We start from the raw sequence: 27,095 nt of genomic DNA, 5'->3' as shown, positions 1-27,095 counted from the left end.
TGGGGTTGGGAGGACGCTGCACATACTTTCTTGGGTGTAAGTCCCACTTCACTCAGTGAGACTGGCGTGCTTAAGCTCGGTTTAAGCTTTACTTGGGATCATTTTGTAAAAAGAGGTGCCGGAGCACATTAACACAACTCATTTGCACATGCCACACACCTCTGACATCACCGGAAGGTGTACTAAATGATATTGGCTCAGCAGCTACCTTAAAATGTTTCTTGAATTATGACTCCCCCATCATATTTTTTAAATTACTTTTTCCAATGGGGCCACAGTGGCATGATGAAGATTTCTATCTGTCTGCTTGATATGTTTTCGTGATTTCCCCATTTTTTTGTGGGGAAAATTATTAGAAAGCTTGTCAAATCTTAGAGTTCAGCGAAATTCTCCCAGGGGGTTGGAACAATGGAGTCCAGAAGCAAATATTTTTGGGTGGGGGGGGGAGAAAGAAAGAGCACAGTAAAATTTAGAGATTCCAGAGCTCCGCTCCTGTGAGCTCCTGCCCCAAATGCGGCCTGTCTGTAAGGGAAAGCAATGAGCCCCGGGTCTTTGCACCCACACGGTCTCTTGCTTAATCTCGGTCATCACTACCTGCACAAGATAGTCATTTGCACAGGTAGCCCCTCCCCCAGTTTAAATGAGACAGTGTGTGAGCACAAAATCTCACAGTTGCATGCTTGTGTTTGGGTTGACATTGCATGTAAAACCAGGAAGGGATTCACAAGTTGCATAGATGTACGGGGTTACTGAAATGCCGGGAGATCTCCAGGCCCCACCTGGAGGTTGGTAACCCTATGTGACAGGCCCTGAAAGCAAAATGTTGAGGAGCCCAATGGTGGGAGATGTGACTTTTCATTTCCTCCAGAAACCTTTTGGGGAACTTGAGTCGCAAACCATCCCTTCGGCTTCTCTTGTTGGGAAAACACTCCTGAATTCCAGCACGCCATGCTTCTGTATCTGCGGCCAGCAGAAAACCATCTCTCCCATGGCATTCGGAGCCTGTTTTAAAGATCTCCTCAGAAGCTGCTCAGAATTGCATGGTGTGACCATAGGGTTGCCAAGTCCAATTCAAAAAATAACTGGGGACTTTGGGGGTGGAGCCAGGAGACATTAGGGGTGGAGCCAAGATCAAGGCTGTGACAAGGATAATTGAACTCCAAAGGGAGTTCTGGCCATCACATTTAAAGGGACGGCACACCTTTTCAATGCCTTCCTTAGGAAATAATGAAGAATAGGGGCACCTTCTTTTGGGGCTCATAGAATTGGACCCCCTGGTCCAATCTTTTTGAAACTTGGGGGGTATTTTGGGGAGAGGCATTAGATGCTATACGGAAAATTTGGTGCCTCTACCCAAAAAAACAGCCCCCCCAGAGCCCCGGATACCCGCAGATCAATTCTCCATGATTTTCTATGGGAATAAATCTCCATAGGGAATACAAGAGTTCCCAGCAGACATCCCCCCCCCCCCGCCCTGCTTTCTGACAACCCTGAAGCGGGGAGAGGGTTTCCAAAGCGGGGATCCCCTGCCCCCACCTGGGGATTGGCAACCCTATGTGACCAGGATTTGTTATTAGCTCTGCAATTTGAATAAACATACATGCGCCTTGTTGGGTCCTTTTGACAGTACAAGCCTGGTCAAATTGGTTGCTGTGCTGCTGAGCCCTGCAGATACGGTTGCCAGGTCTGTGTTGGAAAATACCTGGGGATTTCAGGGGTGGATCCGGGAGAGGGTGGGGTTTGGGGAGGGGAGAGGCCTCAGCAGGGTACAAGGTAGGGTTGCCAAGTCCAATTTAAGAAATATCTGGGGACTTTGGGGGTGGAGCCAGGAGACTTTGGGGGTGGAGCCAGGAGACATTAGGGGTGGACGCAAGATCAAGGCTGTGACAAGCATAATTGAACTCCAAAGGGAGTTCTGGCCATCACATTTAAAGGGATGGCACACCTTTTTAATGGCTTCCTTCCATAGGAAATAATGGATAGGGGCACCTTATTTTGGGGCTCATAGAATTGGACCCCTGGTCCAATCGTTTTGAAACTTGGGGGATATTTTGGGGAGAGGCACTAGATGCTGTACTGAAAATTTGGTGCCTCTACCTCAAAAAACAGACCCCCCCCCAGAGCCCCAGATACCCGTGGATCAATTCTCCATTATTTTCTATGGGAACAAATCTCCATAGGGAATAACAGAGTTCCCACCAGACATTTCCCTCCCCTCCCCCCGCTTTCTGATGACCCTGAAGCTGGGGGAGGGCCTCCAAACCGGGGGATCTCCCCTGCCCCCACCTGGGGATTGGCAACCCTACAAATAATCATGCGAAAAACAGGAAACTTGGCCCAAGGTCACACAGCAATCACATACACTCAGCTTACCTACCTCACAAGTTGTTGTCAGGATAAAGTGGTGGAGAGGAGAGCAACAAAAGCTGCTTTGGGCTCTCCATTGGGGAGAAAGACGGGGTATAAATGCAGTAAATAAACAAATGAGAAAGAGGCACATATCCTACCACTGTGCTCCACAAAATCTGAAGCCTTTTTCTGGCCTGAAATGCCTTCTGTCAACTTAAATTTCTCCTCTGCTGTAGAATACTTCAGGCCTTGCTAGGTGGAGTAGTAGGGTACAGACTGTCACTATTATGTGTAAAAGAGACAGCTTATAGCATGTGCTGCAGAACTGAAAGTAGATCTGAAGGCTTAGATGATCTACCTGACAGCAGGTGGCTGGCTGCCAGAAGTCTTACATCAGCCAGCAGAGTCAGCATGACACAGCAAGTTGCTGATTGGCTGCCCCATGTATAAATGTACAGAGCAACTGTGGTGATTGTGGGTTTATGGAGTTGGAGTTGCAGCGGAGCATATTGTCAGTCAGGAGAGTGAGTTGGTGTAAATAAATGTATATAGTGGTTTTACAGCTACTGTGTACAGCCTTCATTCTTGCGTCGCTAAGCATCACCCTCTTGGTCTCTCTACGCGCATCGACAGGGTTATGGGCCCAGCACGCTTCCGCTGCGCCTAGAAGCGGAAGACCTGAGAGAGGTCGTAAAGAAAGGACGCTGACTTGCTCCAGAGGCTGCCTAGGAGGTGAGACCAGCAGTGGCTGAAAGGAGTCTGAGCAGGATGGCTACAGCAGCAGTTACTGTGCTGGTGGAGAAGCTTACCACTACCAACTACAACACCTGGTCGCTGAGGTTAGAGCATTTCCTGAAGAGAGAGGGGCTTTGGGACTGTGTGTCAGCTCCTCCAGCTAATCCCACGGCGGCAGAGGCCGTTCAGGATCAAAAAGCTCTAGCCACCATCATTCTAAGTGTTGCAGACGACCAGCTGGTGCATGTTCGTGGGCACCAGACAGCAAAGAAGGCTTGGGAAGCTCTCAAGGCTGTGTATGTGCAGAAATCAGCAGGCATGCTGATATCCCTATGGAGGAGGCTCTACAGGAAACGTATGCTGGCCGGGGAGTCGATGAGGGACCACCTGGACGGTATGTCTAATTGTTTCCAAGACCTTGAAGCAAGAGGGAAGGCCGTGGCTGAGGAAGATAAGGTGTACATCTTATTGAGCTCTCTGGATGAGAGATATGACATGCTGGTGTTAGCATTTGAAGGGCAGGATGCTGACAAGCTAACTTTGCCTTATGTGACCGGCAAACTCCTGGCTGAAGAGCAGAGGCAGCTGGAAAGCAAGAGAGAGCAGACTCGAGCCAAGGAAGAAGAGAAGCCGAGGTCTGTTGGGGCTGGTTCCAGCTGGCAAGCTAAAGAGGAGGAAAAAGCCTTACAGGTGCGGAGGAGGCGTTGTTATCTGTGTAATCAGCTCGGACATTTGAAAAGATTTTGTCCTCAACAGCAGCAGAGAAAGAGCCGGCAGCAGTCTTCAAGGACACCCCAGGTGACTCTGGTAAGAACTGGTCCGGGACTGCAGAGTCTGCCTTGGGTTGTGGATTCTGGGGCTACTCAGATATTTTGCTGCTGTGAAGAAGAGCTGCAAGACTGCAGGCCAGCTGAGCAGAAGACTGTCAGCTTAGCTGATGGGAGACAAGCTAGTGTTCTTTGCCAAGGCACGGTCTATTTTCCTGGATTTAAACACAGGTTTGAAAATGTATTATGTGTGCCAGAGCTGGAAACTAACTTGTTAAGTGTCTCTGTTCTGGCAAAAGCTGGGTTTACCGTAGTATTTGATAAGCAGGGCTGTGCAATTTTGAAACAGGGTAAACAGCTGGCTAAAGGCACTCTAAAAGCCAATGTGGATGAGCTCATGCAAAATGTGGGGAAGGCACATACTGTGTGGAATAGACAACCCCACAACAAGTGCATTCACAGGCTGCATAGAAGGCTGGGCCACGCCAGCTACAGTACAATAAACAAAACTCTAGAAATATTAGAGGGAGTGAAGGTTGACAAATGCAATGCTTTTCTAGATTGCAATGTTTGTAAAGAAGCCAAATCAAGGGCAGTTCCATCGACCAGAAGGAGTGTACATGTGTCGGAGAGACCACTCCAATTAATACATGCCGACCTGGTGGGGCCGTATGCACCCAGTGTTTCTAAAAACAGGTTTGGGTTAATTTTGGTTGATGACCACAGCAGGTTTGCGTGGGTATATGCCATTAAGCACAAAAGTGATGTCTGTGCCACCTTCAAGTACTGGGCAAGAAGAGTGCAAAAACAGCTAAATGCTAAGATTGCCTCAATTCAGACTGACCAGGGGGGTGAGTTCCTAAATAAAGAGTTTGCCAATTATTTGAGGCAAGAAGGCATAGAGCACAGGGTTGCCAATGTTTCCTCTCCGTGGGAAAACGGGATTGTGGAACGGAGAGCTGGAGTACTCCAAGGTATTTGCCATGCTTTGTTGCAAGATAGTGGACTAAAGCAGGCATATTGGGGTGAAGCCTTAAAGGCATCCTGCTATATTTCTAACCGTTTATGGACAGAGGCTATAGACAATATACCCTACAGGGTTTTGTATGGGAGAAAGCCATCCCTGGATCACCTAAGGATATTTGGTTCAAAGGCTTGGGTGAACATCCCTCTGGATAAAAGGAGAAAGGGAGGTCCCAAAGCCAGAAAACTTGTGTTTATAGGGTACCAAAATGGCATGAAGTCCTGGAGGTTTGTGGACAATAATGATTTGATAAGGCTGAGTAGGTCTGCCTCGTTTTGCGAGGATGAAAATTGGTCAAAGATTCATGCCAATGAAATGCCTGGGGAAAATAAACTGCAACTGTCTTTAAGAAGCGAGGAGGGGCAAAAGCCAGAAAGCTCACTGAAGCAGGAAGATGACAGTATGAGCAGTTTGGCAGGCACCAGTAAACAGCAGGAGACATCTGAGGCTGTAAAAAGGGAGCCAGTCAGAGTCTCTGCAAGAGAAAATAAGGGTGTGCCGCCAAAAAGATATGGTTTGGATACGGATGTGAACTATCTGGGCAAGGGAAATAGTTTGCCAGATGGAAAGCCAAGGGGCTGTGTAAGTGCACCAGAGGTACACATGGATACTTCTTTTACAAGAGAAGAAGGGGGATATACCTATGTATATGATGACCATCCTAAAGCATATCCCAGTGTGTTGGAGCTGTTAAATGAAATGTCTCTTGGAGAGGAAGGAGACACCTGAGCAAAGCCTGGAAGAGAGGCTGTAAGCAATAACTGAATTAAAAAGGTTGCAATGTACAATGAATAAAGTGCTGCAATGAAAAGGAATGCTGTAAAATAAAACAAACTTACTGTTTGAAAATGTATGATAAGCTGTACTTAAACTATTGTAAAACTGAGCTGAAGTGTGAACAATTCTAAAAAAAAAACCCTGCAAGTGTTATGTTATGTGTAAGAAAAACCTAAAATCTGTAACAAGTCTGTAAGCAAATGTGAATTGAAAAATATGTGCACCTTTACACCACAAGATATGGTACGGTAAAGTTATTATCAAGTCTGGGAAACAAGCCAGCAAAAGATAAGGCAGGTGCTCAGTCTGGGCAGAGAGCCAACTGAGGAGATATGGTCAGTCTGGGCAGAGTGGCAACTGATAAGGATGTGCTTGCAGGTTAATTGGCAAGCAGAGCAAAATGTGTGTGTGTTCAGGAGGAATGGAGGTAACTGAACTGTAACAGTAACTGAACAGTAATTAATGGGAATGTATGTAATCAATGTATTGATGGTAAAATGATCAATATGTATAAGCAATGTTGTAATGGATGGATGGCAGCACCGCTATAACCTGAGGAGGGGTGTCACTATTATGTGTAAAAGAGACAGCTTATAGCATGTGCTGCAGAACTGAAAGTAGATCTGAAGGCTTAGATGATCTACCTGACAGCAGGTGGCTGGCTGCCAGAAGTCTTACATCAGCCAGCAGAGTCAGCATGACACAGCAAGTTGCTGATTGGCTGTCCCATGTATAAATGTACAGAGCAACTGTGGTGATTGTGGGTTTATGGAGTTGGAGTTGCAGCGGAGCATATTGTCAGTCAGGAGAGTGAGTTGGTGTAAATAAATGTATATAGTGGTTTTACAGCTGTGTACAGCCTTCATTCGTGCGTCGCTAAGCATCACCCTCTTGGTCTCTCTACGCGCATCAACACAGACTAGTGCTTACAAAATACTAAAGTGAAGTCAGTTATTCAAGGATGATCATAATTTAAACTGTTTTGTTTTCAGGTCTTTGCTCTTCAGTGAACACAGCTCTTCAGTGAAAAAATAAACAGCATGATTTCATTTAAAAAGAGGTTCTTTTTTATTCAGTCATTTTTGTTTAGCTCGTCAAATCTATACATCTTTGTTAGGTTACATTGTCAACTGTTAGAATACAGTATACAATAGCAATTAAGATCCAAATCAAATTTAATTGGAAGAAAGTCAAGACTGTGCTTTTACCTTCTTTACAATGTTACTGTTGAGGTAAAGACCTCCTGTAGAGAAAGTTCCTTGCTATCATACTGTCATTTATGCCCACCTTCAATGTTTGTCATACATTAACACAAAGCCAGTTCACTATAAGGACAGAGCTGTGAACCTGTGATACTGTCAGAGTATAAAGAGGTCAATAGTGACAGGTCATCCTCCTCCTTGAAAACAGGAATCTAAGAAAAATATTTGTTAAAAAAAATCAAAATTTCTTGAGGCAAAGATTATGCAAACACTCTAGCTTTTCCAAGCTATACAATTATTGCTCCAACACTTACTCTTATGCTATATAGTACTGGACTATATTCAGTGTAACCTCTATGAAACCCAGTCAACATTGTTCACTATAATTTGAAATGTGGGCCACAGTACTGTGTGGAGAACAGTATAATCCTATGTACAGTTACATCTGTAAATCCAATGAAATCAACCAGTTTAGATTGGAGAACTCCACACAGGATTGCATTGCAATAGACTTTTGTGTAGAGAATACTGTTTTCTTTAGCAAGTAATCTAGGATTTAAATACAACCTTATTGTACAGAAGAGAGTGGGTCAAATTTGGTACCTTTGTGCTGGTTCTCTGTGGTCCTTTCCCTATTGATATACTGCAATTCAGCCTGTGTGATTCTTTAGTACAAGGTGAAGTTGTCTTAAATGTTCCATGCAGGTGGCTGCAAAACATCTCAAGTCAAACTGGCACAGTGATACTGCAGGATCATGTCACCATAGGGGAATTTGCGAACTGGATACAAGGAATCTGTAAATCTGATTGTCTGATATTTACCGGATGTTTGTAATGCCACCATGTAAGGAGCAGCACTAAACCAGGAAGCAAATTGTGTGAAGGGGTTATTGCTATCAGACCTTTAGTTCTGGGAGTATAAATAAAATAGGACAAAACCAATCACCATTTCTTTACAAAAACTGCTCATTTTTACAAACAGTGCTAAAATATTTTATGTTAAACTATAAAAGGCAAAATTAAGAGGCAATGCTTTATTTAAATATCACTATTCAGTAGATTTCACAAAGTGTAGATTTCACAAAGTGTAGTTATGAATTTGGGGGGGGGTCTTCAAAAAGGCTACTAAGTGTACACCTCTTTCATTTCTATCTTGTATTTTAATGGCTGCAGGTCATGCACTTCCATGCCACATTTAGGACAGGTAAAATACATATCAAATAAGTAGTTACTTTTAAGGCAGTAGTAACAAAAAACGTGAACAGCCAATGGTATGAGGCATAGTTGGCCATTCTCCACAGAGACAGCATTCCTTACTACCTGCTGCCAAAGAATTTTCCTTATTTGAACATCCTGCAACAGCTAGAGACCAAGAAGAAAGACTGAGTTTGAGTTTTTGCATGTTAATAAGGGGCAAAAGAAAAATAAGAAATTCTGCAAACCCATGCCACAGGAGTTCCCTGTTCATGTATTCAAATCCAATTTGACGAATACTCTGAGGCTGACAGAACACAGACCTGATTCCTAAAATACGCTCAGTGAGGGTAGCAAACTTTCCTTTCTGAAGAAAAATGAGGAAGTTCAGTAATTCACAAAGTTTGAGGAATCCAACTGCTAAATTAATGAAATACTTGGTCTTCTGGAAAGACTCCAATGGGCGATTGCTAAACAAATCATAGCACCTTTCTTCCAGCCACCTACCACCAACAATGCAAATAAGATACCATAGTTTCTGGTGCTTGCTTAGCGTCTGGTAGTTTTGCTTCTGGGATAAGTCATTCTTGTACTGAATGTTCAGAATAGCCTGTCCCACTGTCGCGTTCTTAGAATAGATGGTGAATCTCCACAAAAAAAGCCAAAGAAATCCCTTAACCTCTGGTTCAAAGCGAGCCAACAGGCCAGGCTTAAATCCATGAAAACATCGAGTAAACTGGGACCAAACTAGCTGCTCCAAGGCTCTGTTTAGTTCAAGGGCATCAAGCTGACTTATTCGGAGTGCAGGGGTCACTTTTTTGCCATTATTGTCGCTGGCTGCCATTGTCAACACACTGCTTTCTGCAACGAAGAAACATTATTATTAGCATTCTCCACTGCACTTTTTATGCCTTAGAATAATTAGTATTAGTTTGAGCAACAAAATTGTGCAATAGATGACTTAAGGAGAACTGGGACTAAAAGGGACAGAGACTGCCCCAAATTTCTGAGCAGAGATCTGAACTTTGGTCTTTCCCCCTTCTCTCCCAGCTTTGGCAACTGCCTCCCTCTCTGTCAGTTAATCTTTCTGAGTGAGGAAAAGCACCCCTGGCCTCCTCTCAAGGGTTTGTGTAGCTATTAACAGGCCTTGTTCAACCTGCAGGTGTCACTAATTAAGTTTTTTAGCCTGTGAAGTTTTTATCATTTTCAAGACCAGACATGAGGATGGCGTGATTAGCTTCTCATAAGAACCTGCCGCCTGTAGGATGGGGAAAGGATAGCTGGGGTGATGAGGTAATCTTTGAGAGGCTTCTAAAGAGAGCGTGTTCTGATCGGATGTGATTGTCACTTGATGTTGCTGGGTCAAAACCTATAAAACAGCCAAGGCCCAGAGAAGGGGAGACTAGCTGAGATTCTAATGGACTGAAGGCCTAAAATATGACCTGCTTGAATTGCTAGCAATGTAGAGAATTCCTGAGTTTTGACTTGCAATTTTGGAACTTAAGGTTTGTTCCGTCTAATGCAAACTCTAAAAAGCACTAGATAGTTGAGCTAGTCTTTCTTGTTTTCTTCCTGCATTATTTAAGTTTAATGTATTGGCCATCTAATACATTTTCTTAATTGCTTGAATCTTATAACTTTTATAAATTATTTTATAATAAAAAAAACAGTCTTGTTACTTGTGTACTACTGCTCTGAGGACCCATGGGGTTCAGGCCTTGAACACCCTGACACTCTGTCTCCATATATGGCACACACATAAAGAACAAAACTGACTCTTAATTTGCTTCCTCTATTGTTGATATTAGTTTTTTTAATTGAAATTCATAACGGGTAATGATACCAATTAAGCCTGACAATTACAGTGTTCAGCAAGTCCTTCATATTGTTAACATGTTGTTTAGTCAAAGAAGATCCTCTGATTTTACAAAAAGATCTGTTCTACTCTTTTGATCAGTTTAAGTAGGGCTTTTTTTTTTCTGGAGAAAGAGGTGCCAGAACTCTCAAGAGAGAATTGAAGGAGAAACACATGGGTGCCCCCCTCATGAACTTTTAAACAATTTTTGAGAATTTTGTTCCAGGACTCCATTCCTGGTTCCAGGACTCCATTCCACCGCGTACCCCCAGAAAAAAAGCCTTGTTTCTGCCTCAGAAGAATGTTTCAGCCACTAAAGAAATCTTATTGTGAGTTTTGGAGTTGTTGCCTAGACAAAATGATTGTGAGATACAAATGCTAAAATAAGGCTGATTCTGCACTTACCTTTCTCCGGGGCAGGCTTCCATTTCTGGGTGGAGCAAACTGGCGATTTTGCACCAGTTGGTCTGCGCCGGCATCTTGCGCAGGGCAAACCCCACGATTTGCCCCGCCGCAATGTAAACCTGAAAAAACAGCCCCTCCCCTCCCCAAACCCCGCCCTCTCCCGGCTCCACCCCCAAAGTCTCCCGGTATTCCCCAACCCAGATCTGGCAACTCAAGGAAGAGATGATATTGCTGTCATACAGTCCTGTTCTATAGTCTGCTTCTATCCTTATAGAAATGGAACCGAAATCATTTCTTGTCCTCCCCGATTTACAGAGATGCCAGCCCGGGGGGAGGGGCGCTACTCTGTGTCAGATCCGTAGTCAGGCCCCGCCCCCCAACTTTGAATGCTGCCCCCTGCCCAGTCCACGTGCTGGTGGTTCTTAAGCTCTGCCCCTTAAAGTGCATATGAGAAATAATGAACCGTTGGCACTCTGAGCATTAGCAGCTCGCCGGGGCTGGACAGGAAATGGCATCTAAATGATGCGTCTGTAATCGAAGATTAAAGTAGCGAATAGCCGGAATGTTCCCACCACGTGCTCAGCAAAAAAGGCTCTGTATTATAGTCAGGAACCACTAGGGGGCTCTCTGTTGCTTTATGAGAACTCTCAGAGCCTCAATTTCCTAACCGCGCCGCTGGTGTAGTGGTATCATGCAAGATTCCCATTCTTGCGACCCGGGTTCGATTCCCGGGCGGCGCAAGAATTTTTTTTTTTTTTTTAGAAATTCTCTCCTCCAACTTGCTTGTCAAAATTCATATTTGCCCAGAATTTCGCCAGTCCCAAAGCAGACTCCGTTTTGCAAGGGAACGGAACGGATTGCTCTCATTTCTGCCGCTCTCTCTTGAATAAAAAAGGACGGTTCCTTCTTCATGATTTGCAAATGCCAGTTCTGTTTAGGCACACCGGTGGGACTTGCGCTTGGGGGCCCACGTGCCAGGGGCTACGAAGAAGAAAGCAGACGAGCCCCGTGGAGTCGACTGTATTTTTGAAGGGAAAAAGTATTATTAATTTCTTTACTGCAACACGATTACTAATGTTAAAGTTTAATTATGTTAAAGCAGGGCTGTCAAACATGTGGTCCGTCCAGGGGCCAAATCAGGCCCCCAGAAGGCTCCTATCAGGCCCCGGAGCAACTGACTGTCATCTGCTTCCTTCTCCCTCTCTCTTGCTTCCTTCTGCATCACAGCTTGCTTTGCCAGGCTTCCTCAATAGCACAGAGCTAAACCTCTATTTTCTCCATTGGCTGAGGCTCCTCCCTTGGGGAGGGAGGGGAGAGGCAGAGCTTGTTTTTCCTGCCTCTCTAATTCGCACAGCAGAGGTACTGAGCCAAGCCTCGCCTTCTATTGGCTGAGGCTCCCCCTCAGTCCCCTGGGGAAGGAAGGATAGAGCCACAGCTTCCTTTGCCCAGTTCCCTGGGAGAAATACAAAGAAAGCACCTTTAAGACTAATGAGTGCTAACGTTTTAAGCAACGTTTTAACGTTTTAGGTTTTTAAAAAATATATTTCATTGTGTTTGTCTGTGTCCTTTATAAAATTTATATCTCTGCTACCTAATCTTAACCACGTACACACATGGCCTGGCCCAACATGACTCGGCCCAACCCGACATGGCTCGGCCCAACAAGGTCTCATTTATTTCAGATCTGGCCCTCATAACAAATAAGTTCGACACCCTTGCGTTAAAGTTTATATTTGCAATGTTAGTGTATTGCATTGCAATTAACCCGGCTGTGGGTTTTTAGGTTAAGGGTGTTTATTAAGGCACCCCTCAGGTTTATTCAGCAGAGACAAGCTGGCTTGAAACATGAGCTGTTGATTTGCCAAGAGACAATTTTTAATAACTAACACCTTTAGCTAACATATAATTAAATTTAATTAATTTCAATTTATTAAATTAAACTAACAACTTTATCTAACGTGGGAAACTGGAAACAGCTCCACCCAATAGCACTAAATATCACGTAGATATTAGGGGAGGAGTAGACTGTTGTATTACATATAATACATACATAGTAGGAGTCCAGTATCACCTTTCAGGCCAACAAAATTTTATTCAGAATGTAAGCTTTCATGTGCATGCGGACTTCATCAGACAGTGGAATGAGGAGAGCTACATATAGCTGGTGGGTCTAGAATGCAAAGTGATATAAAGTTAGAATCCAGTGGCAAACTAGTAAAATTAACAAATTAAAAGAACATTTGGTCTGGATAGCATGTGCGTGGGAAACCAACACAACAGTAACATGTCAGAATTTTGCCACTGGATTCTAACTTTGTACCACTCTGCGCTCTTCTTTTCCCAAACAAAATACAAAGTTTATTGCAGTTTTAAAGATCAATTACAAATCATAGATAATAAGCAGTATCTTATTGTACTTATTTTACATTACTTCATTACCATTATACTTCGAATGTAGGTGGTGAGATTATAACAACAATTTAATAATTTTTCACTTGTAAAACACAGAAGTTGCAAACATTTTACAAATAAATCATAGTCCTATAGCACTTTGCGTTTCTAACCACTGCCCACCAGCTATATGTAGCTCTGCTCACTGTACCCCATTCCTGTGTCTGATGAAGTCTGCATGCACATGAAAGCTTACAGTCTGAATAAAACTTTGTTGGTCTTAAAGGTGCTGCTGGACTCCTACTTCGTTCTGTTGCTTCAGATCAACATGGCTGCCCACCTGGATCTAAATACATACATAAACACATGCAATGAATATACTATAGTTATATTGTAATATGTTTTGTAAACGTTTACTGCAACATGAGCTTCTGGAAAGAGGAACCAGTCAGACACCACAACTCAGCTGCAATCCTACTTTTAAGCCCAGGAGATCTCCTGGAAGTTGGCAAGGAGTAGAGAGGAGGGAGCAGTGCATTTCTGGCATTGTACAGGGGGTTAGATTAGATGACCCTGGACGTCCCAACTCTGCTATTCTATGATTCTGCTTTTAATGGGAGTTCCTTTGAAGCAAGCACTCTCTCAGTGGTGCTACACTAATCCTAATCCAGGGATATCAAACAGCTGCCCCAGGGGACAAATCAGGCCCCTGGAGGGCTCCTATCAGCCCCCCCCCCCGAACAACTGGCTGTCATCTGCTTCCTTCTCCCTCTCTCTTGCTTCCTTTTATGTAACAATTTGCTTTGCCAGGCTTGCTCAATTGCACAGGAGCTACAGAGCAAAACCTGTTTTCTCCATTGGCTGAGGCTCCTCCCTTGGGGAGCAAGGGGGGGGGGAGGAAGAGCTTGCTTTGCCAGGCTCTCTCATTCACACATCACAGCTACTGAGCCAAGCCTCTCTTCCTTTTATTGGCTGAGGCTTCTCTCCTGCCCCGCCCCCCGGTCCCCTGGGGAAAGAAGGAAAGAGTCAGAGCTTCCTTTGCCCAGTGCCCTGGATCCCATGGGAGAAATACAAAGAAAGCGCCTTTAAGACCAATGAGTACTAACGTTTTTAAGCACGTTTTAAGTTTTTTAAAATATATATAATTGTGCTTGTCTGTGTCCTTTATAAAGTTTATATCTCTGCTACCTAATCTTAAATAGGTACACACAGTAACCGGCCTCACATGGCCCGACCCAACAAGGTTCCGGCTCTCATAACAAAAAAGTTTGACACCCTTAATTGCTTTGGCACCTCCCCTTCTGCGCAATGCATTCTGGAAGGTGTAGTCTTTTCTTGGCTTCCTTCCTACGGGGGATCCTGCGGCCCCTCCCCGAGCCATCTGTGGGTTTCCTCCGGTTTGCAGCTGCGCCGGGAAGCGCGTGGGAAGGCAAGCTGCGAGCCTTTGCAAATTGCAATGCCCAGAAGGCGACATTTGCAAAGGGGGCTTGGCTTTTCCGCCTGATTTGCAACCCCCGTTGTTGCGTTGAGACCTATTGCAATTGCAAGGTGGAGACCTGTTTGCAATTGCCAAAGGCCGAAGCAAGCGCAGCAGCAGCAGCAGCAGCAGCATGATCGTGGCGGCGGCGGCGGACCGGAACAAGGAGCCCATCCTGCGGGTGCTGCGGCAGTACGTGAGCCCCAGCCGGCCGCAGGTGGAGGCGCTGGAGGTGGCCTCGGGGACCGGGCAGCACGCCGTCCACTTCGCCCAAGGCCTGCCCAACGTGCTCTGGCAGCCCTCCGAGGTGGACGCGAAATGTATGCAAAGGTAGTAGCCAAGCCGGGCTGGGAAGGCGCGGGAGAGGGGAGGGGAGGGGAGGAGGAGGCCCGGGCTCCATCCTCAGGAAGCGGCCGAGGCTCCGCTGGAGGCCAGGTCGACCCGCGGAAGTCACCAAGGGGCTGGATCGTCGGCCAGGGTGTCGAACTCATTCGTTATGAGGACCGGATCTGTTATAAATGAGATCTTGTTGGGCCGGGCCATGTGTGTACCTATTTAAGATTAGGTAGCAGAGAGATAAATTTGATAAAGAACACAAACACAAATGTCGTTTTTAAAAAACTTAAAACATGCTTAAAACGTTAGCACCCATTGGTCTCAAAGATGCTTTCTTTGCATTTCTCCCATGGAATCCAGGGAACTGGGCAAGCTTTCCTTCCTTCCTTCCCCAGGGGACCAGGAGGGGGAGGAGGCTCAGCCAACAGAAGGAAGAGAGGCTTGGCTCAGTAGCTCTGCGGTGCGATTGAGAGAGCCTGGCAAAGCAAACTATTCTCCTCCCCCCATCCTCCCCATGGAAGGAGCCTCAGCCCATGGAGAAAATAGAGGCTTTGATCTGTAACTCCTGTGCGATTGAGCAAGCCTGGCAAAGCAAGCTGTGATGCAGAAGGAAGCAAGAGGGAGAAGAAAGCCACTTGCTCAGGGGTCTGATAGGAGCCCTCCGGGGACCTGATTTGGCCCCCAAACTGCATGTTTGACACCCCTGGGTAGACCTGGCCTCTCTTTGAACATGAACATATGAAGCTGCCTTATACTGAATCAGACCTTTGGTCCATCAAAGTCAGTATTGTCTTCTCAGACTGGCAGCGGCTCTCCAGGGTCTCAAGCTGAGGTTTTTCACACCTATTTGCCTGGACCCTTTTTTTGGAGATGCCATGGATTGAACCAGGGACCTTCTGCTTACCAAGCAGATGCTCTACCACTGAGCCACCGTCCCTCTTTCCCCATTCCCATTCAAATTAATGGGTAGACCTGGTCTCTGCTTTCCTGTGAAAGTGAATGGATTCTCCCTACCCATCTCTATTTAAGTCATTGGGGAAGCCTGGCCTTTACAGTTTTGTTCAAGTCAAGCAATAGACCTGGTTTCCACTTCTCCATCCAACTCAATGGGTAGGCCTGGCCTCTGCTCCTCCATTCAAGCAAATTGGTAAGCCTCCTCTCCTCTTCCCCATTCAAGTCAATGGGTTGACCTGGGCCCCATATTAATATTCTAATCAACAGACCTCCCATTCTCCATTTAAGTCATTTAGTAGGCCAGGTCTCTGCTCCCCCCATTTTTGGGGTAGACTGACCTCCCATTCACTATTAAAGACAATGGGTAGACCTGACCTCCAGTGAACAGGTCTATTCACCCCTTTTCGCTATATTGAGAGACCTGGCCTCCAGAGAATAGATCTACCTTCCCCTTGCTACTATATTGGTAGACCTGGTCTCCTACTGTCACCCTGTACTGAGCCTTAGAAAACAGACCAGCACGTGGGGTGGGGTGGGGGGTGGAACTCTTGTAGCCTATTCCTTTTTTTAAAAAGTGAAATATGACAACCAGCATTACAGGTTAAGTATAACAGAGGAGAAACAATAATTCTCAGAACCCTGCCTAACCTAACGAACAGGAAGTCACTTAAATGTTATCAACTATTTATTTATTCGATTATTTATATCCCACTTTTCCCTGTGACTCAAGGCAGTTTACAAACCATACTGAAAAGCATAATAGGAGTGTGCAAAAAAATTGATTTTTTTCTGGCTCCATTATAGCCTAGCGGGACTATTATAGTCAATGGGCCCCATAGGCTATAAAGGAGAATCTATCTGGGGCTGGGAGGGGGCTGTTTTTTGAGGTAGAGGCACCAAATTTGCTGCATAGCTGCTGGTGCTTCTCCTCAAAAAACCTCCAAAGTTTCAAAAAGATTGGACTGGGGTTAAATTCTATGGGCCCCAGAAGGAAGTGCCCCCCTTCTTCCATTGTTTCCAATGGAGGGGGCAGGAAATGTCTTCTCTGTTGTAGACTGAGACCATTCTCTCTGCAGTGGCAGCTAAAATGTTGTGTGCCAGCGCCCCCTAGTGCAGCATAGAGGGAACTTTGTTCTCATGTAAACCACAAAGCTGCTGGGGTTGGAGTGTTGGGTTAGGACCAGTGAGATCCCAGTTCAGATACCCGCTCGTTGTTAGACTTCCTGGGTGATGCTGAGCACTGATCTTTCTTTCTGTACCCTAACTCACGGGTGACCGAACTGTGGCTTGGGAGCCACATGTGACTCTTTCACACATACTGTGTGGCTCTTAAAGCTCCCCACTGCCCCATTAGCCAGCTTGGAGAAGACATTTCTCTCTTTAAATCACTTCTCCAAGCCAACTGGTGGCTTGGAAAATGCATTTAAAGTTAAAGTTGCTTTCTTTCCATGTCTCTCCCCTTCCTCTCCCATCTATTTTCCTTCCAACATCTGATGTTCATGTCTTGCAGCACTCAAACATCTTATCTTCCTGTCTTGCAGCTCTCGAGTATTTGATGTTTATCCTATGTGGCTCTTTTGTTAAGCACCCCTGGCCTAACCTATCTCTCATGGTTGGTTAGGAGAAAAAGTGTGTGTGGGGGAGAACTATGGGTGCCGTCCTGAGCTTCTCTGTAGAAGATGGGATGCAAGCAGTGCTCTCCATTTATGTGCCTTGGCTGCAGTAAACAGTGGCGTTCCCAGGAAGGGGATGGGGTCTCTAAAGCATCAGTGACCAAACTGAAGCTACGTAAGAGCCCCATAGAATAAACATCAGACGTCTGAGAGCCTCAAGACATGAACATCAGATCTTTGAGAGCCGGAAGGAAGGAAGGAAAATAGATGGAGGGGAGGGAGGTGAGAGGTGGAGAGAAAGCAACTTTAATTTTAAATGCATCCTCCAAGCTACCAGCTGGGTTGGCTTGGAGAAGTGATTTAAAGATAGAAACACTGATGGGGCAGTGGGGGCTTTGAAAGCCACACAAAATGTGTGAAAGAGCCACATGTGGCTCCTGAGCCACAATTTGGCCACCCCTGCTTTAAAGCAATGCCTCTTCCAATATAGAGGAAGTGTTTTCTTTCTCTTGTACAGCTTTTTTGGTTCTTGTAGTCAGAAACGGGCCACTATGAATTAATAGTGTGCTATCAAGTTGCAGCTGACTCATGGCGACCCCAGGGCCACGGAGATTTTGAGGCAAGAGATGTTCCAAGGTGGTTGGCCGTTGCCTGCCTCTGCGTAGCAACCCTGGAGTTCCTTGGTGGTCTCCTGTCCAAGCCCTGATTTTGGCCAGCCCTGCTTAGCGTCTGAACTCTGACAAGATCAGGCTAGGCTATTAACGGACTAATTATTTGATTAAAAACTTGCATGGGTAATTGACCAGCTATTTCTGTAGCTGGGTGGTGAATCTGGTTGTGATGTGCCCCTGTTTGTGCTCAGTTTACCAGACACCATTTTATTCTGGTTAGGCGTGACCAGGGTTTTTTTTTTTCCCTGGAACAAGAGGTGCCGGAACTCTCAAGAGGGAAACGAAGGAGAAACACACGGGTGCCCCTCATGAACTTTAAAACTTTTTGGGAGAATTTCCCCCCCAAAAGAGGATCCAGAACCCTGTTCCACTGCGTTCCCCCAGACAAAAAGCCCCGGCACCTCCTTTTCCAGAAAAAAAGAAACTTCCCATGCAAGTTTCAAATGAAATAATTAGTCAGTTAATAGCCTAGCCTGATCTTGTCTCCCAGCATGCTTGTCTCCCAAAGCGGTGGCTTTCCTAGAAAGTAATGTGTTTGCATTTCTGCCTTCTCTAAGATGGTCTAACCCAGGGGTGGCCAAACTGCAGCTTGGTAACCACATGTGGCTCCTTCACACATATTGTGCGGCTCTCGAAGCCCCACTGCCCCATCAGCTAGCTCGGAGAAGACATTTCTCTCTTTAAATCACTTCTCCAAGACTGGGGAAGGCAATGGCAAACCACCCCGTAAAAAGTCTGCCGTGAAAACATTGTGAAAGCAACGTCACCCCAGAGTCGGAAACGACTGGTGCTTGTGCAGGGACCTTTCCTTTCCTTCCAAGACAAGCCAGCTGACAACTTGGAGAATATATTTAAAGTTAAAATTGCTTCCTTTCCACCTCCCTCCCCCATCTTCCTTCCTCCCTCCCTCCTTCCCTCCCTCCTTCTGACGTTCATGTCTTGCAGCTCTCAAACATCTGACGTTTATTCTATGTGGCTCTTACCTTAAGCAAGTTTGGCCACCCCTGGTCTAGCCGCTCACGGGTTCTCCTTTTCTCTCTTTTGTCTTGTAGCATCTCTGCCTTCACCAAGGCCCTGGGCCTCCCGAATGTCAAGCCGCCCATCTTCCTTGACGCATCCCAGAGCTGGGAGACGTGGGGGCTGAGGCCCAGCTCTCTGGACCTCATTGTCAACATCAACATGATGCATATTTCGGACATCCGCTGTACTGAGGTGAGCAGCCCCTTCTCGATTTGGAGCCCTGGCACTGTGGGCCCAGCTGGATGTTCCAGGCCAGGGGTGGCCAAACTGCACCTCGGGAGCCACATGTGGCTCTTTCACACACATTGTGTAAAAGTTTCCAGCACCCCACTGGCTGATTCGGAGAAGGCTTCTGTCTCTTTAATATGTGTGGTTAAAATAGTCAGAGTGCCACCTAGTGGTGAATTTGCAGATATGCTTTTCATCTGCAGATTTTTGAGGGCAGCTTCACCTACAGGTCCAAAACAAAGCGAAGAGTCCAGCGGCGCCTTTAAATTTCATTCTGGGGATTAGCTTTTGTATGCATGCACAGAAAAGTTTATACCCAGGTTTAAAGCTTGTTGGTCTTAAAGTTGCCACTGGACTCAAAACTTTGTTTTGTTGCTTCAAAGCAACACAGATCTTCCCGGGGTGGAATTCCAGCAGGAGCTCCTTTGCATATTAGGCCATGCCCCCCCTCCCGATTAAGCCAATCCTTCAAGAGCTTACAAAAAAGAGCTTTGTAAGCTCTTGGAGGATTGGCTACATCAGGAGGGTGTGGCCTAATATGCAAAGGAGCTCCTGCGGGAATTCCACTCTTGAGTCTTCTCTTTTCTAAGCTGACCTTTGCTTGCTCAGTTTCTGTGAAACAAGAGTTCTGGTTGTACGTTCGTTCAGTTTTAATACTGTCAACGACCAGCACAAATCAGAATTTTTTTTTTTTACAAAAGTAAAAAAACAAAGCTAAAATACTTACAAAACCGTCAAATATCGCATAAGAACAGTAGGAAACAGTGTATATTAAATAGCAATTAAAATTTGACTTCGGAACGTAATATATCTTTGCGAACTTTAGATGTGATTGAAAAGAACCTTGCACAAGGAGCTGTAATCTGTGGGTTCGCTCCCATTAGAAACTTCCTAGTGACAAAATTAGAAAGACTGGAATGGCCCTGAAGTCTACTTATGAGGGGACCTTGCCCGTCTCTCCTGGTAAAATTGGCATGAGAGGAGAACAGGTTCGACAGTTTCGATGACCCCTACTCCACAAGGGCAGAATCTCTCATTCTTAGGGATGTTTCTATATCTCCCCTCTAAAACTGCAGAGGGGAGTGCATGCCATCTAGCTAGGGGAAAAGGCTCTACGATGAACAGGGGATTCCAGGGATGAGAGAGATGCTGCTGGTGCTACAATGTACTTCTGGCTATTTAACGGGAATTTGTGCATTGCCCTTTTCCCCAAATATCCTAAGAACATGAGAGAAGCCATGTTGGGCAGTGGCCCATCCAATCCAACATTCTGTGTCGCACAGTGGCCAAAAAAATCCGAGGTGCCATCAGGAGGTCCACCAGTGAGGCCAGGACACAAGAAGCCCTCTCACTGTGCCCCCTTAAGCACCAAGAATACAGAGCATCACTTGCCCCAGACATAAGAACATAAAGAGAAGCCATGTTGGATCAGGCCAGTGGCCCATCCAGTCCAATACTCTGTGTCACACAGCAGCCAAAAAACCCAAGTGCCATCAGGAGGTCCACCAGTGAGGCCAGGACACTAGAAACCCTACCACTGTGCCCCCCCCAAGCACCAGGAATACAGAGCATCACTTGCCCCAGACATAAGAATATAAGAGAAGCCATGTTGGATCAGGCCAATAGCCCATCCAGTCCAACATTCTGTGTCACACAGTGGCCAAAAAACCCCCAGGTGCCATCAGGAGGTCCACCAGTGGGGCCAGGAAACTCTTTCTGGATTTCCAAGTTTTTTTCATTCCCTCCCCTTCGTCTTGTCCCCCCCCCCCTTTCCCTCTTTGCAGGTCTTGTTCCAAGGAGCCGGGAAGCTGCTGAAACCCTGCACTGTGATGATCACATATGGGGTAGGTCATCAGCGGGGGAACATGTGCAGTTGTGAGAATCTGAGCTTATACCCTGCTTTGTTTGTTGTGCTAAACTGCCAAGATGACTGTGTGACCATAATGAATAGTGTATATAATGAATAGTGACATAAAAGAAGATTGTACAGCGCCCTGACCTGGATAGCCTAGGGAAGCCCAATCTCATCAGATCTCAGAAAAGATGGGCTGACCCTGGTAAATACGTGGATTGGAGACCTCCAAGGAGGAATACCAGGGCCGGGATGCAGAGGTAGGCAGTACAAGCTACCTCTCTGAATGTCCTTACCTCCATGCCCCACTAGGGGTTGCCAGAGGTCACTAGAGCTCTAGCTCCCAGACATGCATGCACACACACAAATAACTTTAAAAAAAAACAATAGATTGCACAGTTACATGGATAGCCATGTGACGAAGCTCCCTTGTAGTTCTCAGGTTGGAAAATCCAGCTCTATTCTCTTAATCAAAATGCCTGCTGACTTCGGCGTGGCTCTCTGTTGGCTGTGCTTGTGTGTGTCATGAGAACGTTTCCTCCTTGTGTTTGGGGTGTGCCCTGGTCTAATATTTGTTTCTCCCCTGTGGTCCGAAGCCTTATGCTGTCAACGGGTGCATCACCCCCCAGAGCAACGTGGACTTCGATTACAGCTTGCGGCAGAGGTAAGAGCAGACTAGGGCTGGGGTCTCAGTGGGGGCTGCTCCAAACCTTAGCAGGAGCATAGACTCCCTCCGTTCCTTCAGATGAGAGCCAGTTTGGTGTAGCAGTGAAGTGCGTGGACTCTTATCTGGGAGAACCGGGTTTGATTCCCCCCTCCTCCACTTGCTGAGTAATGGCCTTGGGTAAGCCATAACTCTTGCAGAGTTTGTCCTTGAAAGGGCAGCTGCTGTCAGAGCTCTCTCAGCCCCACCCACCTCACAGGGTGTCTGTTGTGGGGGAGGAAGATATAGGAGATTGTGAGCCGCTCAGAGTCTGATCCAGAGAGAAGGGCGGGGTATAAATCTGTAGTCTTCTTATTTGGATATGTGCTCAGACAGCTATACTTGAATAGCTATGAAATTATGTATTTGTCTGTATGAAATAATCTTACACAGGGCCTTGGGACAAGAAGAGAGTGGGGGGAAAAACAAAGTGATCTCAGTGGGGAGGGAAGAAGGCAAATTCACAGCAACATTTTCTGGGCTAGTTTGGTGTAATGGTTAAGTGTGCACACTCTTACCTGGGAGAACTGGGTTTGATTCCCCACTCCTCCACTTGCAGCTGCTGGAATGGTCTTGGGTCAGCTGTAGCTCTCACAGGAGTTGTCCTTGAAAGGGCAGCTGCTGTGAGAGCCCTCTCAGCCCCACTTACCTCACAGGGTGTCTGTTGTGGGGGAGGAAGATAAAAGGGGATTGTGAGTCGCTCTGGGACTCTTGAGATTCAAAGTGGAGGGCGGGATATAAATCCAATATCATCATCACCATGGTAGATTTGGACTTGGAAGTTTCATTTGCACAAGCAACTTCCTGGTAGGAGAAAAGCAACGCAGGTGGGGAACAGATTCTTTCCTTCTCCCCCTTCCATTGTTTTTTTGCAGGGGGGAGCTAAACCCAGTCTCTAGGAGGGAGAAGCTCAATGCTCCCTCTAAACTGAGCAAAAATTGTACTTTGCAAGCTCCTGGCATTAAAGTTGTGAGGTACCACATCGATTAGTTTGCTCTGGGGCCATCCTTCCTGAGCTAAGACAAAAATGTGTGAGCCGGAGGTGAAAAAACTGTGAGCCAGCTCACACCAACTCACCTTAGAGGGGACACTGGAGGGGCCATGTGCTCAGTTATCTTGGTGGCTGCTCTTCTTTGACCAAAAGCTAGTTCCTAGAGGTGAACTTGGCCCTTGGCACTGGGTGTCTCTTTTCCTGGTCACCAGATCATGTGTGGGAACCAAAGCGGGTATCAGCTGTTACATTTCTGACTTGAATACTTGTCTGGTGTTTCTGAAGGTGCTAGTCTTTTTGGGGGGAGCAGCTATCAATAGCTGGGGAGGTGGGGGGGAAATGCATCTTAGAGGCACAAGGTTGGTGCCCCAGCATGTGAGATGTTCTTTTTGCCTTTCAGAAATCCAGCTTGGGGGTTGCGGGACACAGCTTTCCTGCAGCAGCTTGCTGAGCTCAACGGTATGCTCCTGGAGAGGATGGTAGGTTGAGCAGAGATTGCGACGGGACAGGAAATAGCATCACGGGGAAGTAACTGTGTCCTTTTGCCTAGCCTCATGCTCTGTACTGGCGTTCCCTGCTGTCAATCATGCAGTGGTTTCCTACCTCCTCCTCAAGGAACTGAATCCTTAGCTGGGAATAGTTAGAACCGGAGGTGGAATTCTGGCAGGAGCTCCTTTGCATATTAGGCCACACACCCCAGATGTAGCCAATCCTCCGAGAGCTTTCAAGGCTGTTTTTTGCAAGCTCTTGGAGGATTGGCTACATCAGGGGTATGTGGCCTAATATGCAAAGGAGCTCCTGCTAGAATTCCACCCTTGGTTAGAACCTTCTCTCCCTTCCAAAACGCTGCAGTACAGTGGTTTCTGTGGGGAAATGAACCTTATCTGTTTTGATTTTCTTTTCTTTTTTTTTAAATCAGTTTATTGTATTTTCACAACATAAACATAATAAAATGATATAGTGCAGCATATCATTAGTTATAAATTAATTGTCAGTTATAAATATATAGCATTTTTAACTAACGTCTATTTTGAACATATGCTGGAAACTTTCAGGATTTAGTTGTTTCAAACACTTTCTCTCAATAAAGAGTCTATAGTCTAAGGAATTTAAAATCCGGTAAGTTTACCATAAGCAGAATGTGTCAATCAAATCGGGAATATAATCATATTTTGATAATTATTCTGCTATGGAGAACCAAGTTGCCTCAAAACTGGATGAAAACTTTTGAGAAATAAAAAATGATAAAATTGTCATAGAGTTTGGCCATAATGTATGTGTCCGATAACTTTTTTGCACAATAGTAATAAATCTGGAGGAGCTTTGACTTTCCAGCGTGAAGCTATTGTGGATTTTGCTGTGAATTTAAAAAAAAATTAAGTGTTACTGGAAAACTCTTTTGTAACTGAGAATCGGGTAAAGGTGACAGAAGTGTGTAGATTGTGAATTGAATTGGAATCTAACCCTTAACCAGGGCCAGTGTAGTGGTTAAGAACGGTAAGGTTAAGGACTGTAATTTGGAGACCCGGGTTTGATTTCCCCACTCCTCCACATGCAGCCAGCTGGGTGACCTTGGGCCAGTCACAGTTCTCTTAGAACTCTCTACACCTACCTTACAAGGGTGTGGGGAGAGGAAGGGAAGGAGATTGTAAATGGCTGAGTGTAGGATGGGGTATAAACCCAAATTACGGGGATGAGAACATCACTAGGAAATGCATGTCCTTTTATTTTACCTAGACTTGTAGCAAAAGCAATTCACGGGCAACTTTTATTACCTTTTATTGCTATCCAGACCAAATGGTCTTCCAGTTTATTATACTATTTTGCCATTTGATCCTAACTTTGTATCCGTTTACTCTCTTAACCAACCACTACATGTATTTCAGCCCCTCATCTGAAGAAGTCTGCATGCACAACAAAGCTTACTTTCTGAACGAAACTTGGTTGGTCTTAGAGGTGCAACTTGACTCCTACTTTGTTCTACTGCTTCAAACCAATACAGCCGCCCACTTGGATCCTTCTTCTTTTGTATACTTTCCATCCAGTTGCTGAAGCCTGTACCAACATGCAGGGGGGTTTTTTTGTAGCAGGAACTCCTCTGCATATTAGGCCACACACGCCTGATGTAGCCAATCCTCTTGGAGCTTACAGTAGGCCTTGTAAGAAGAGCCCTGTATGCTCTTGGAGGATTGGCTACATCAGAGGTGTGCGGCCTAATATGCAAAGGAGTCCCTGCTGCAAAAAAAAGCCCTGCCTACATAATACATTTGGAGTTGTTGGGTGTTGTTTGGTTTCTTGGAAATAGAAAGGGGCGGGAGGTGGCTGAACTGGACATTGTTTTGAAGCGTGAACTTCTGCCCAGATGCTGGCCTGTGAACTGACCAAATGAATGCTTTCTGGTCTCATGTCCCTGTGACGTGATCTGCAAACTGACACTGGGCTTTCTCTTTCTAGGTTGACATGCCAGCCAATAACAAGTGCCTCGTCTTCCGTAAACAGTGAGCCGGCCTGCGGACAGCGTCTGGTGGCCGGTTTCCATCGTGGTTGATGTTATTCCCCAGGTGCATCTGTGTGTGCAGAAGACTCACAGGTGTCCAGCTTGGAACAATGGTATTCGGCAGTGTCCCGTGTACCTGGCGTGTGTGACCCAGCTTGCTCATCTCGCAGGGCTCTTTTTCTCGCAGGAGCTCCTCTGCATATTAGGCCACGCCCCCCTGATGTAGCCAATCCTCCGCTCTTTGTAAAGGGCCTACTGTAACTCCCAGGAGGATTGGCTACATCAGGAGGCGTGGCCTAATATGCAAAGGAGCTCCTGCTAGAAAAAGAGCCCTGTGGAGTCATCGGAATCTCGTTGCAGGAACAGGAACTTTTCCTATGAACAGGGATTTGGTTCTGAATTTGGGTGAGAAAGTGGACCGTTTGAAAGCGAGCTGTTGGTACGATATTCTTAGGCAAAAATCCCCGTGTTGTCTTGCTTGCTGCAGTTGGATTAAAGACCTCCCCCCAATGGCATCCTCTCATTTTCCAGACCCTGCTCTTTGTTCCAAACCGGGAAGGTGTACAAAAACATGAGGCAGTCCCCTGCTAGATATGAGAGGTAAACTATTCTCTGGCTATGAGTAATCACTTGGGTTGAACTCTCCATCCCTGTGCCTATAGAACATATCCCCCCCCCCCCCTTGAAAGACCCTGAATCTTCAGCCTTTCCTCATAGGGACTGCCTTAATCATCTCTTGGATCAGGAGTGCATATAGGATAAGAACATTAGAGAAGCCATGTTGGATCAGGCCAGTGGCCCATCCAATCCAACATTCTGTGTCACACAGTGGCCAAAACCCAGGTGCCATCAGGAGGTCCACAAGCAGGGCCAGAACTCCAAAAGCCCTTCCACTGTTGCCCCCCAAGCGCCAAGAATACAGATCATCACTGCCCCAGACATAAGAACATAAGAGAAGCCATGTTGGATCAGGTCAGTGGCCCATCCCATCCAACACTTTGTGTCATGCAGTGGCCAAAACCCAAGTGCCATCAGGAGGTCCACCAGTTGGGCCAAAATTCTAGAAGCCCTCCCACTGTTGCCCCCCCCCCCAGCACCAAGAATACAGAGCATCACTTACCCCAGACATGGTGTTCCATCTATACCTTGTGGTAATAGCCACTGATGGGACCTCTGCTCCATGTTTATCCAGTCCCTTCTTGAAGCTGTCTATGTTTGCAGCTGCCGCCACTCCCTGCAACAGTGAATTCCACATGTTAATGACTCTTTGGGCGAAGAAGGACTTCCTTTTATGTGTTCTAACCCAACTGCTCATCAGTTTCATTGAGTGCCCACAAATTCTTGTATTGCGAGAAGGGGGAAAAGTACTTCTTTCTCTACCTCCTCTATCCCATGCATAATTTGGTAAACTTCTATCATGTCTTCCCCCTTCCAAGCTAAAGAGTCCTCACCTGTTCAAACTTTCTTCATAGGGTTTCCGAATGAGGATTCCAAATGAGGTTCCGCCGTAGCACAGCGGCAAGTTTCCACTGACCCCCCATGTACTTGTGGTGTTATCTAAACTGCACCCCTTTGGGCTAAGCTCAACAGAAGCCGAGATGTATGGGAGTGGCTGTTGGGGAGCCATATGACAAGTATGGGATTAATATTGGGAGTACGCATCGTAAGGGAGGGAGGGTGGCTCACTGATAAGAGCCTCTGCTTGGTAAGCAGAAGGTCCCAGGTTCAATCCCCGGCATCTCCAACTAAAAAGGGTCCAGGCAAATAGGCATGAAAAACCTCAGCTGGGGACCCTGGAGAGCTGCTGCCAGTCTGAGTAGACAATACTGATTTTGAGGGACCCAGGGTCTGATGCAGTATAAGGCAGCTTCATATGTTCATATATGTACTGCTGCTTGGTGAAACCAAAAGGGCGTTGAGGTCTTTCCCAGTCGGTGCTGGAGAAGTGAGCAGCGCAGCAAGCTGGGGAAATGGACTTGCGTGTCCAAGGCACGGAGGAGGCATTGTGGAATGAAGACTGATTGGACAGGAGAAGTCCACATGACCCACAGAAA

The 27,095-nt window shown here is 46.1% G+C and overlaps 2 protein-coding genes and 1 non-coding gene across 3 annotated transcripts; 2 read left to right on the top strand and 1 right to left on the bottom strand.

Moving 5' to 3' along the window:
• Nucleotides 1–6,696: 6,696 nt before the first annotated feature.
• On the bottom strand, nt 6,697–8,944 carry LOC132588495 (peroxisome biogenesis factor 2-like). Its single transcript, XM_060260895.1, is given in 2 exon segments — nt 6,697–8,115; nt 8,117–8,944. Coding segments are annotated over 2 exon segments (912 nt in total). The 5' UTR covers nt 8,893–8,944; the 3' UTR covers nt 6,697–7,979.
• A 2,033-nt stretch (nt 8,945–10,977) lies between these two features.
• On the top strand, nt 10,978–11,048 carry TRNAG-CCC (transfer RNA glycine (anticodon CCC)). The gene has a single exon. It is a non-coding gene; the product is annotated as a tRNA-Gly (tRNA).
• Nucleotides 11,049–14,026: 2,978 nt separating this feature from the next.
• On the top strand, nt 14,027–25,556 carry METTL26 (methyltransferase like 26). Its single transcript, XM_060260517.1, has 6 exons — nt 14,027–14,506; nt 18,803–18,962; nt 20,783–20,842; nt 21,447–21,514; nt 22,945–23,023; nt 24,999–25,556. Exons 1-6 carry the CDS (start codon nt 14,310–14,312, stop codon nt 25,044–25,046), a joined length of 612 nt encoding a protein of 203 aa, XP_060116500.1. The 5' UTR covers nt 14,027–14,309; the 3' UTR covers nt 25,047–25,556.
• Nucleotides 25,557–27,095: the final 1,539 nt, after the last annotated feature.

The sequence above is a fragment of the Heteronotia binoei genome, chromosome 20 (genome assembly GCF_032191835.1).
Source record: "Heteronotia binoei isolate CCM8104 ecotype False Entrance Well chromosome 20, APGP_CSIRO_Hbin_v1, whole genome shotgun sequence".
Classification (NCBI taxonomy): Eukaryota; Metazoa; Chordata; class Lepidosauria; order Squamata; family Gekkonidae; genus Heteronotia; species Heteronotia binoei.
This window is presented reverse-complemented; position numbering and strand designations above follow the sequence as displayed.

Excerpts from the sequence above, each read along its gene's own strand:
- METTL26 (XM_060260517.1), top strand. The coding sequence starts at position 14,310 with ATGATCGTGGCGGCGGCGGCGGACCGGAACAAGGAGCCCATCCTGCGG. Across the intron at positions 21,515-22,944 it reads GATTACAGCTTGCGGCAGAG|AAATCCAGCTTGGGGGTTGC; the intron begins GTAAGAGCAGAC and ends TTTGCCTTTCAG. Across the intron at positions 23,024-24,998 it reads GTATGCTCCTGGAGAGGATG|GTTGACATGCCAGCCAATAA; the intron begins GTAGGTTGAGCA and ends TTCTCTTTCTAG.